Here is a 12,177-nt window from a genome sequence, read left to right as displayed (position 1 = left end):
TGACATCACCAAGCACCAAGCAATGCAAAGTTTCGGATGCACTGCACTCTAGAGCAGTGGCGATGTCTTCTCTGAGTCACACATCTGCACCTGTCAGCCTGGGTTTGTTGGTTGCCAGGACAACAGTACTCGTCTGACTCCATTGTACCAAGTGTGAAGTTTATTGGGAGGGGGATTATGGTGTGGGGTTGTTTTTCATGACTTGCCCCTTAGTTCTAGTGAAATGAACTCTGTTTCAGCATACCAACACATTTTGGACAATTACATGCTCCCAACTTTGTGGGAACAGTTTAAGGATGGCCCTTCCTGTTCCAACATGACTGCACACTACTGCACAAAACAAGGTCCATACAGACATGGATGAGCAAGGCTGGTGTGGAAGAACTTGAATGGCCTGCACAGAGTCCTGAATTCAACACGACAGAACACCCTTGGGATGAATTAGAATGAGCCGAGCCTTCTCTTCCAATATCAGTATTTGACTTGACAAACACACTTCTGGAAGAATGGTCAATGCACTCTTTAACATTGTGGGAAGCCTTCCCATAAAAGTTGAAGCGGCAAAGGATGATCCAACATCATATTAAACCCTATGGAATAAGAATGGCATGTCAGTTAAGTTCATATGTATGTGAATACAGACAAACGAATACTTTGTGTTCTTGATTTGGGCATTCAATAAAAGAACTGACCATTGACACCGATCTAGCAAAAAGCATTAAAAGGCATTTATACATTTTTCCTTAAGCTCACCTAACTATCATCACTGAAAGTAACATTAAATACAGTAGCGTACAAAACCTCCCAAGTATAGACATATGAGATTTTACTGACTACAGATCTTTCAGAATGCCATCTGTGTGTGATCACTCCCTGCATTGTGGTAGTGGTTGCAGTTGGTTTGCTCATAACCTGTGACATCTGTGCTGGAGCTGCTACAGTTTAAAAAGTGTATCTCACTGGGTGGTAACCTCTTCTTGCAGTTTTTTTTTGTTGTTGTTTGCAACCTCCCACACGAGACTTCACCACTAGTCTGCTCAGTAAGAGGCCAAATCTAAAATCAAAGTCTCTCTGCAAATTGTGATGCCTTCTTCCAGAATAATGTGGCCATTACAGCTTTGTTTAAAACTTTTCAGTTGTCTGACTGCTCATGTTTCTTGCTTCATCAGACTTTGTATTTTTTTAAAATTGGCATTTACTTTCTTAAACAGGCTATGTAGCATATGACCAGGCATGAAAACTAAAGCCAACACAGAATTGAATGAAACTTGAATTCCCCTCATGGTTTGATTGAAACAACTAAATGAGACTTTCCGAAATATTTGTTTTATGCTCGTTAAGGAAATGTAAACAAAGTATAATGTGTCCAGTAAAATGAATCCAGAGTTTACAAAACTTCTCAACCACCCTCTCTTCGTGGATGTGCTTGTCACTATTAGATCAAAACCAGAGTGTCTAATCTGTCTCGGAGGCTCCAGAGAAGCAGAGGGGAGACAGGTTAAGAGCTGGTTTACCAAAGCTGCGTGACGTCTCACTCCTGTTATATCCAGAATGAAGCTCTAACACTTCAAAGGCTGGACCGACTTCTGAAGAAGCACTGGCCTTTTAGCTTCTGGCAAGGTCAGCTGGTGCCTGTATTTTCCCACACATCTGCACGGTATCACAGCTGCTGGCCACAGCAGCTACACTGCACACACCCTACTTACAGTACAACTCCTCGACCCTCCTACTCTGTCACGATTTACACAGATTTTATCTCACAGGGATTGTCTGCTATCCACATGGACCAAGTATCATTAGTTTGTTTGTAATCTATGTCCAATGTCCCATTTTTAACAAGTGACTCGCTTCTTTAGGTGGATTCAGCAGCTGTTTGATTTAACATTTACAAATACAGTAACATGCAAGACATTCAAAGGTAAGGATAGGAATGTAAATTAAGTACATAATCATAAATACATAAAGTATTTTTTTTTAAATCTCTATATTCGAAGGTGTGGTGAAACCAAAATAACTACATTTCTTCTCTTACAGTAGAGAAAAGGGTCTTCACTTAAATCAAAGGCTGAACCCTGGTTCTGATTTGTTACAGAAACAGCAACAAAAGCTGAGCTGGAGACTTCAAGTTATTAAAAACTTTAAATAGAGGTACAAAGAAGTGTAACTGTTCAACGTCTATAAAAAAAAAAGTATGAGTAACTATGTAAGACTAACTCATAAATAAGGTGATCTTGGGTTGTTGGGATGATGAGATGGTGATCTTGCTCTGCCACTCAGTTGAGTTGAGTTTAAGACTAAAGAACAAAGAACTAATTAAAAATTAGAATGAAGGCAGAGCCTTCAGTTTTCAGGCCCCTCTTCTCTGGAACCAGCTTCCAGTTTGGATTCGAGAGATGGTTATGCTGCAATAGGTGTACACTGCTGGGGGATTCCCATGATGCATTTGATGCATTGAGTGTTTCTTCTTCAGTCACCTTTTTCACTCACTATGTTTTTATACACCTCTCTGCATTTTCCAGCCAATGGGATGGGTAATTTTTATAGTTATTATTCTCTGGCTCAGATGGCCACCCTTCCCTGAACCTGGTTCTGCTGCAGGTCTCTTCCTGTTAAAAGGGGGGTTTTCCTTCCCACTGTTGCCAAAGCCTTTGCTCATAGGATGGAACCTTAGATTCACATCAATGATATACCAGTGAAAATTCAAACCAGTACTTGCAAAGTGTACCTAATGAAGTGACCAGTGAGTCTATATACCCCCCCCCCCAAATGGTATTAACTATTGTACTATTGGCAGGCTAAAATTATTACTAAATATCTGTAGCAGAAGTAAAACCACTCTGAGTGCTGTACAGTACAAATATATATATACTGTTTGGAAGCCCTGCGGTTTGTTTTAGTGGTTTTAAACTCTCCATCTCCCCATCTACACATCATATACATCTCTGTTTCACTTGCTGTGATATAAATCTGCAGAAAATACATCAAATTAACAAGCTCTGTTCTTCTGTTCTCCAGTGCTCTGAGATGATGACAGGTTTGCGAGCCTCCATTCAATAATCTTTGAAGAATGAGTTAAGAGGCTGAGGTCTTCCTCTAATTGCATGTTGGTCATACAGAAAGAAGGCTGGTGTTGTTGTCAGAATAATCCAGTGATCTGTAAAAGCCCCAACAGAGTTCTGATAATTAGAGTCTTCCTACCCTGACACTCCTACGATGCACGACTCGCCACTGCAGAAATCAAATTAGATGGTGCTTAAAATTAACCACAGTCATTACTACTACAGTATGTCATGGGACTGAAATTGAGTTCCATCAGGGAGTTTCAGTCAACAGGTGGAAGTAAAATGTTTCTCAATTTGAAAATTAATCATACACATAACCTGCAACATCTTAGTGAATTTCTTGTGTCTTTAAAGGCTTAATCAGTTTATGATCTTGCTTGTTTTTTAGTAGTATTTTAGTATTGAACTGCACTCCCTCTAAAGTGCATGTTCAATGGGCTGAATGCTCACCACTGCTGATGGATTCGAGGGTAGGTGTTTGCATGTCAGTATGTGTTAGCACTCTGCTGGAATGATTATCTTCTATTGCCCAGTGGAGACAAAATCCAACTCATGATGCCTTGGTAGGGATCAGTGTCTAAAAAGGGAATTTAACAGAGAAGGTGTCTTTACTTACTTACATATATTTATAGTATCACTGGTATATGTTGTCATTGATCTCAAAGAAGCAATGACATCGTACTAACAAGCTTTAGTAGGTACATTTTGAGTTAACCATTTAGAAACAATAACATAGCTCTAATAAATGGGGTTTATGGTTCAGTGAAGCTTTTATGGATTTTACCTTTGCCTCCTCAGCTTTTGTTGAGATGTTCGGTTCCTGGAGAGGCCAATTGAAGATGCAAGAAAGTCATTTTTTCGTGTTAAAATCCTTAACTTTGCAGCAGAAATAAAATGCCTGGTATATCTAAAAGGGTTTTGTCTTTTATCTTATTTTCCCTTTCATGATTTCTGTATGGGGTTGAACTTTTATATGACTTCATAATAATAAGGTTTTAACTTATGCATGTTTTACGGCATGATCGCTTTGAGTGACAGGTAGCTGTCATCAAGCTGTCACCTGTCTTCAAGCATCAAAGTTAACTGAGTCACTGAACTGGGCCTGCTGACTGTTCTTGTGATGCTGCTCACCTCTGAAGACTTTTTAATGTATTTTTAAGTTTTTTAATTAAATTATCTGACAAGCAGTTTTTTTTACTGGCGCATATCCATGCTACAGTATTGTTTGGACTGTTTGAGCAACATCAGACTGTATTTGTAGAATTTATCAAGCTGAAATACTTTAGAAACTAAAGTGATACATTGTTTTTATAAGCTATTATAGTGGATATTTTATGTATGATTTATCCACATGTTATTATGTGCATACATGCTAAACGTGGTTAATTTTTGCCCACTGCTAAGATGTTGCTAGGCACCATGATGACATCATATTATCAGATATAGATAAGAACCTTCAGGTGCTTAAGATGAACCTGTGTGTCAAGTTTGGTTGCTCAGCTTCTGATCTCTAGGGAGAGTTCACCACACAGACACACACAGATTTTGTGTATTATAGAAGATTTTAGTAGCAATAAGCATGTAGAGATCCTGGATCACCCACGCCCTGTAAATCTATATGACCACTTCTGGCAAGATGGCAATAATCAATGGTCATGATTTTATGGTTTATAATGATTGCTGTGAAATTTTAATTTCTTATAACAAATACTTATTTAGATATATATGTGCAAAAAAATTACATTTTTGTGTTTTTAATACCTCTTTGAATGTTTTAAACTTCACCTGAAGCCCCCACCCCCCACCTAGGGCAATGTGCATATTTTTGTAAATGAAAGAATCCGTCTGTTTAGCAAAATTAATTTCCCTTATTTCTAATTATAGAATCATCTGGGAACTCCAGTTGGTTCTATATTGTTTGTTTGTTTTTGTGGTAGAGTCTGCTCAGTTCAGCATGAAAATTGAATGAAAACAGCATTTTCTTAATTTCTGTTTCTATATGTAAGAAATTGTCACTAGTTTTTTTGGATATGTCTCTCCAAAATTACAGATTCTGATATGTAACTTTTTTCAGGATGCAAATTATTAGAAGCTTAAAGTTTTATACATGTGGTGTCAGGCATAATGACTAGCAAAAATCTGTATAAAAGATGTTACACAGTTTGGCTTCCTGAGCTGAATTCACACACAACATAATCAGCTGAACGAGTTCACTTTGTGCAAAACACAGCTTTTATTTTAATAACTAAAAGAAAAGTGTATAAAACAGAATCAATGACAACCTAAGGTCACTAAGTCCACAAGCTTTTTAAGGACTCAACATTATACAGTTGTTGGTAATAAAGCTTTTGTAACTGTTTACATAACTGTGTTACATAAGTTATTAAGTATGTGCATAATGACATTCATGGTTGTTCCTCACAGTGGCTTAAAATTTCTATTGTCATTTATTAAAGAAAAAATGGCGCTAAAATGATGACAATCTCTTATCTGCTGTTATAGCTAATGCCACAAGATTTGCCCTATTAACAAACTTGACCTTCCACCAAATGAAAAGCATAAATGTTTACTGTTGAGATGACAGAAAAGTTGAGATGATGACAGTGAGTGCAAAGAAGCTCTAACCAAACAAAAAATCAAATAGAGTGCCCCGTTTAAATTAATCCACATTTTTTGTCTCAAAACACTAATTCCACTGACAGCACTCAGAAGGAATCTGACACAGGTCCAAACCCAGGCTTGGCCTTCACCGCAGTCTGATCAGAGCAGATGTTTGTTTTTAATTCTTCCTCCAGCTACCTCATACGGTCATTATGTTCCCAGACGTCTCCTTCTGGACCCCCGGGCTGCAAGCTGCCTCATGGGCAATTTGATGGGTTGCTTTTTGAATTTTTCCATTATTTCTTTAATTCGTGACATGTTGGTGCGGCCAATGGTGAAGTCGCAACGGGTGGCACCCATCTCATAGCCCACCTCACACTTCTTGCTCACGAGGCTGTATCCCTCAGCCCTCGCTGTTACTCTGTACTCCCCTGGGTTCAGCAGGCGCCAGTAATCACCGTCAGCAGCTGAAGACACAAACATTGAAAATTAACTCTGTTCGTAGGAAAGTGCTGTAGCTGTCGTGGCTATCACTGAGTAAGGAGGTGAGCAGATTTTAAAAATACTAAGCAGTTAGTGCTGTCAAAATTAATATGTTAGCATCTGTGATTAAATGAATAACTTTCAGATAGTGTTCATCTGTTGTTTTTAGGCTTCCCACTTCTTTCATCCTCATTTCTCCAGCTTCATCACGTTTTTTAAGGACACACTGCATACAGTACTGTGACAGGTTTCTAGGTAATAACTCTCCGGGAATCACCTTGTTGGCACCAAAATACTTTTTTCATGTCTGTAAAACTGTGTTATCATTGGCATTTTTTGGCATATTCAACAAAATAAATAGCAACACATTTTGTTTTTCGTTTTTTTGACAGACTGGTATAGTATCAAAGTGTCTAAAGATACAATTTCCTTTTCTTCCCTTTGCTTAATTTTTTAAGTGCAGACACAACACTGGTTCATCCCTTGAGTTAGGTAACTTTTTAAACTTGAATGAGTCACAGGTCAGTGTTAGGTGGCTTAACAAACAATGCGACACCATCCATCCATCAATTTTCTTCCACTTATCCAATTAAGTGTTACAGGAAGCTGGAGGCGATTCTAGCTGCCACAGGGCGAGAAGCAGGGTTCACCTTGGACAGGTTGCCAGTCTATCACAGGGCTAACACAGACAAGGATTCACACCTATGGGCAATTTAGAATCACCAGTTAACTTAACCTTACAAACTGCATGTCTTTGGACTCTGGGAGGAGGCCGGAGTACCTGGAGCAAACCTTGGGGCGGAGAACATGGAGAAATCACACAGAAAGGTCTCAGCCCAGCCAGAATTTTAAAAAGCAAAACAAACAAAAAGAAAAAATAATAAGAAAACAGGTTCCTCTGAAAATGGTCGGCTATAAGGACTGGATGGAAAATGAGTGAAAAAGCATCCAGTGTTCAAAGAAAAACCTTCTGAAATGTTCTGAAAGCCTGAAAAACTACCATTCAAGACCACCTAAAAAATTATCCTTGGAAACAAAATATAAAGAAATGACAGGTGGCTCAAGACTATTGCACAATACTACACACACACTATTGCACAATAAAAAAAAAAAAATAAGGAACATATCTCCATTTTAAGATTCTATAGAAAACTTTGTTCTATTCTATGTTTTGCTTGATTTTACCTTAATTATGACTGTCAGTCTTAAAAAGAGAAAAACATGCAATTATTACCTTTAATTAACAGAAATGGTACAATTAATTAGTTACTTTTTATCAGTTGACAGGACTGTGATCTGCTTGTGCATACTAGCCATACAGCCAAATTATTATTCACTTCAGTTATACTGTTGGCCAACCAGTTTCTTTTCTTTTTTTCAGTGCGATGAGCACATTGACCAGAAGGGGTAAATTAGCTAATAACATCTTAATGACTTGAGGAAAATATGCACTGACTCAGCATTTCATCATAGAAGCTGACACTTAATGAATTTTAGTCTTTTAGATCCAGAGTTTTGTAATGCCCTTTGCATCTTTAGGCTTTTCCCCCCCGAGTGGCTTCATTTTTCTAATCCAGTGACTACGTCCATCTTTAATATACAGGCCATGATATAAAGCTGAAGCATAAATTATGGTGAAATTGATTTCTATAGTCTTGGCACAGCCACGAGTAAGAAATTTTACTATATGTGATCCACCCTTAAGTGTTTTACATATTATGGACTGTGAAAACACATTAAAGCACACTATTTTTGCCACAGTTGCAAAATGCAAATTCTGTCCTAGAAATCTGAATTTGAACAGCCCAGTAAGCAGTGGCAGAAAAACAAGCATCATAAAAGCCTTCATTTGATGCCTAAAATAAATGTTGGCGAGTTCTGTGTGTTCTACTTTTGACGAGGCAGGTGTTGTGTAAAAGTAGAAAGAAGCTCTTTTTAAAGGAGCTCTGCTTTGTCGTGTTGGATTTTCTTGGTCTCGATGTGCCAAATGCTGCCTTTACGTGACCTCAGTACACCAGTGCGCCTATGGAATATTTTCAGCCTTTGACTCACTCACAAAAACGACAGTGTTGCGTCCCTCCTGCCATCCAAACACCCACCTGACGCGTCTGAACAACCACTGAGACAAATGAAATATGAAGGCAGGTCTGGTTCTGCTGCTGTCAGTCCAAATAGTTACACAACAGCATCTGTGCTCATATTAGTAGCATTTAGATGGAAGAAGAGAATTGAATTGTTTTCTGAAGTCACTGCATGAAAAAAGCAATGGAATTAGAGTGTATTTTCATTCTGGAGAGACATCTATTGGATATCAGTGTATCAGCAGTACCAAAGCTTTCTGTCATGTCTTCTTGGTGACTATAGCTGTTTCATCTTGATAAGAGAGAAACCGCCTTGCAAACGCCTGTTTCTAAAGGTCCATAAAGTTCCAAAGGAAATTCAAAGCAGCTGAAAAGGTACAATCATCAAAGTAAATACCCTCACATCTTTCCTCTCTGCAGCTGAGAATAGCGAGAATCCTAAGAGGAAGCACTGACTTAAACTTAGTTCCAGGAATAATAATGGCTAATGTCCTTTTGAACATTTGATTTCACGCTCTAAGTACAAAACTACTTTGGCTTGGAAGGCTGCATTTTTTTAGGCATCAGAATAGATTGCCTTGAGGACTCACACTGGATTGTTAAATTCGGAGCAGGAGGCCTCGGCAGCACAGGCTGTGACTGTGAATTGAGTCAGAGCTCCGCTAAAATACATAACCTGCTTTTGTTTGTGCCTTTTATCCCGTCTTATACCGAAATACCAACTCGTTGCAAGAATGATTCATTTCTGAGGAATAAGCTGGACTGTGGAGACAGTTGAGTCAGAGCGCCCCGAGGCAGCTTCTTCTGCTTTGATTGCAAAATCTGAGCTTACTCACAAAAAATTTCAGATGAAGGCAAAAACGCTGCTGCAAAACAGACGCTGACAGCTACCCACGTCCAGACAATTGGAAGGGGGGTTTCTTGTAAATATGTTTACTTTGTACTGGGTTACTAGCTCAAACCATCAACCATTAATGACTCAGAGTACACACAGAGATCAACAGTTAGTAGCTACCGCTATTGCATGAGCTAATGGGGATCTCAGAAAACTAAAACTAAAAACAGTGAAATGGCCTTTCATTTAGATGTCAAGCATATAGCATATACACATATAAAGTGGCAGACAAATAAACACACAGCAAAGTGCTCACAGGCAACTTTGCAGCACCAGTCACCAGGACAATATTTTTCCATGTTTACACACATACAGAGGATTCATAGACTGAATAATAACCTCAATGTCACAGTAATAAGAATCAGGTAAAAGCAGCAGGATACCTGTACGAATGTCATGGTTGATGCCCTCCACAGAGATGATGGCATTAGCTATTCCACGACCTTGGTGGTCCTTGACTACACCTTTGATCCCACGGTGCACCTGCACATGTCATCATGTGTGATTTAATGATGTGAGGTGTACCGTATGTTGACAGTTAAGGATGCTATAATATAGTTCCTCCTCATGCAGCACCGATATTTAAAAAACAGCGAGCTAAACCTATATTTGACAACAGCATTCATTTAGTATAAGACAGTTATGGTATTGGTATAACATGACTAAATTAAAACCATGTACATTATAAAAAAGCTCTAAAATATTAAACATACTCGTGTTTAAGTGCCTTTATTGGTTATTTGTTTAGTTTTTTATGTACATGTGTGAGCTTTAGGGGCTCCTTTGCCTCTGTACCTGCTCCATGAATACAAGAAGAGACTCGCGATTGTTCTCCCACTCCTCAGGCAGGTCACTCTCATGAGGAAATTTGTCACAACCCACATACATCGACAGCTCAAAGCAATTTGTGCGCAGATAGCTGAAATCATTCATACCTGCCAAGAAAAAGAGACAGCAGAAGCCGGCAGAATTAGGTCAGGATTTAGTTCACTTACTGGCCAGATCTGTGAAATTAGAAGTGGGCTTAAAAAAGCCTTTCATTATTATTTGTTTGTCTGTGAATTATTACATAACGCTTTGGCTAAAACCTAGAAGCTCTGAAAGCAGAAGTTTTCCAAATATGCAGATATATGCTAACTAGAGCTACAGCTCAAAGGCTCAGAGCTGAGCAGAGAAATCCACCCCCCAGATATGGACACTAACTGCCGGCTGCAGTGTGCCAGGATGCGCCATTGATGGTGCCGTCCTCCTTGGCAAAATCTTGTGTGTGGCAGACCCGTCGGTTGGCATCAGTCATCAGACGGTGGGTGGACGCGTAGGAGAAGGCCAGCCAGCGGAAGATGTGGTCATCTGGGGTCGGGGTTTGCTCCCTGACCACCCCTTGGGAGCGAGTTCTGTCATACGGGAAGGTCACCACCAGCTCCCCACCCTGGAGGTTACCACCCAGCACGAAGGGCATCTTCTCTATCCATGCTATCAGAGCTCGTGTCTCCAAGGCAACCTACAGGCAGGGGGGGATACAGGAAAGGGAATGATAATGTAATTCATGCAATCATCTCGGCACAGTCACTAAATTAACTCATGCTGAAAACAATTTCTCTGTCAAGAGGGAATAATAACAATATTTAAATGTTAAAATACTGCAGTAGAACTGTAGTAAAATCCACTTTAAAAAGTGGACAAATATTCATCAAGAGGCAGGAAATTGATAAAATTGCCCCTGCTGTTCAGGCTCACGTAACCCCTTTTATCTCCAAGCACAGGCTGAACCAGTTACCCAGGCAGGCAGGGATAGTTTTCACAGCTTTGTGAGCACAGATGGGGATCCCAGCTCTACAGCTGCAGCAGCTATTCTGGAGGCTTTGTATGACTCACTCGGGGCTCTCACCAACGTCAAAACACTCGTGAGGATGAGCTTTAAATAGATTGCTGGGTATATTTTAGCTCACAGCCCCTTTGTCGTCACACAGCGAATGCATCCGCTTCTCCCAAAATAGACAGCGCTGATATGCCCCCGTGAAATGTTTACCCTTTTCAAAAGACTGATGATCTTCTCTATGAAATTTGTTTGTTACGCTTCTAGGGAGTCCAAGACAAAAATACCGTGTCAGAATTTGTCACCTGAGGGAAAAGTCACTGGAAACCAAATGGCAATCACAATTTAAAAGACAGACTATCACGTGGAAGATTTACTGACTTACTGAGGCATTTGTGGACTGGTACCAATCTGGGATGGCGACATGGTGGTTGAACATTTTACGAGGAACCCACTTCTTTGCCTCAGCTGCCCACAGAATAGCATTAAGATCAGGAAAGTTGTGGTGAATGTCGATTCCATCGTTGCTCCATCGACCCAGAGACCAGCCGATGAGCTCGGAGCCCTGCGTAAAACAAAAGAAAACCACAATATTTGGAAAATTCAAAGATAGGGGGAACACAAATCTATGATCACAGATGGAATTCTGTCAGCGGTGGAGGTGGGAAGTGTGGAGTTATCATTAAGAGGCTTAGCAGAGGTATCAAGCCAGGCACAGGAGGGACATGGGTTGCAGAGACTGATCAAAAAATCCTGTGGTCCATCCACACAGTTTGCCAAACAAACAACATGCTGTAGAGTGGAAGGTCATCACCTGCAAGCAAAAAGGGCTTAAAGCTGCTTTAAGTCATTTTTTTGGATCACTGCAATACAGTTTAAAAGCATCCTTAATAGAAATTTATGGAAGATATCTACCTTCTTGTATGCAAAACAGTATTTTGCGGCAAAGTCACCATGCTTTTATGATCCATGCAGCTTTAAAACCATTGAAATTAAAGTTAGTGGTCTTGTATGCCAAAATATCTGACCAGTGGCTGCCGAGTGCCATGGCAAGTGATTTTTATTTGACAATATAAAGCCTAAATTTTTAATCTGCGTTCCTAGCTTGGTTAACCCATATGTTACATCTTTCTTTATGTTCGTTGCTTGTTTGGGAGTGGACACTGATAGTGTTTGCTGAAACTAATTGGCTATGGTTTGATAAGACTTGGGGCTAGCAGGAGCCAACTCAAACTTAAA

General features: G+C 39.7%; 1 protein-coding gene across 1 annotated transcript in view; it reads right to left on the bottom strand.

Moving 5' to 3' along the window:
• Positions 1-5,280: 5,280 nt before the first annotated feature.
• cpxm2 (carboxypeptidase X (M14 family), member 2) overlaps positions 5,281-12,177 on the bottom strand; it is a 30,315-nt gene continuing 23,418 nt past the window's right edge. Inside the window, exons 10-14 of the mRNA XM_031750688.2 lie at positions 11,324-11,503; positions 10,326-10,623; positions 9,918-10,057; positions 9,506-9,605; positions 5,281-6,130 (exon numbers count right to left, since the gene is read on the bottom strand). Coding sequence (XP_031606548.1) covers positions 5,874-6,130; positions 9,506-9,605; positions 9,918-10,057; positions 10,326-10,623; positions 11,324-11,503 — 975 coding nt within the window. The 3' untranslated portion in view covers positions 5,281-5,873. The remainder of the gene's footprint in view (positions 6,131-9,505; positions 9,606-9,917; positions 10,058-10,325; positions 10,624-11,323; positions 11,504-12,177) is intronic.

Source organism: Oreochromis aureus, linkage group 8, assembly GCF_013358895.1.
Source record: "Oreochromis aureus strain Israel breed Guangdong linkage group 8, ZZ_aureus, whole genome shotgun sequence".
Classification (NCBI taxonomy): Eukaryota; Metazoa; Chordata; class Actinopteri; order Cichliformes; family Cichlidae; genus Oreochromis; species Oreochromis aureus.
The sequence above is the reverse complement of the archived record's forward strand: the minus strand, read 5'-3'. Positions and strand labels throughout refer to the sequence as shown.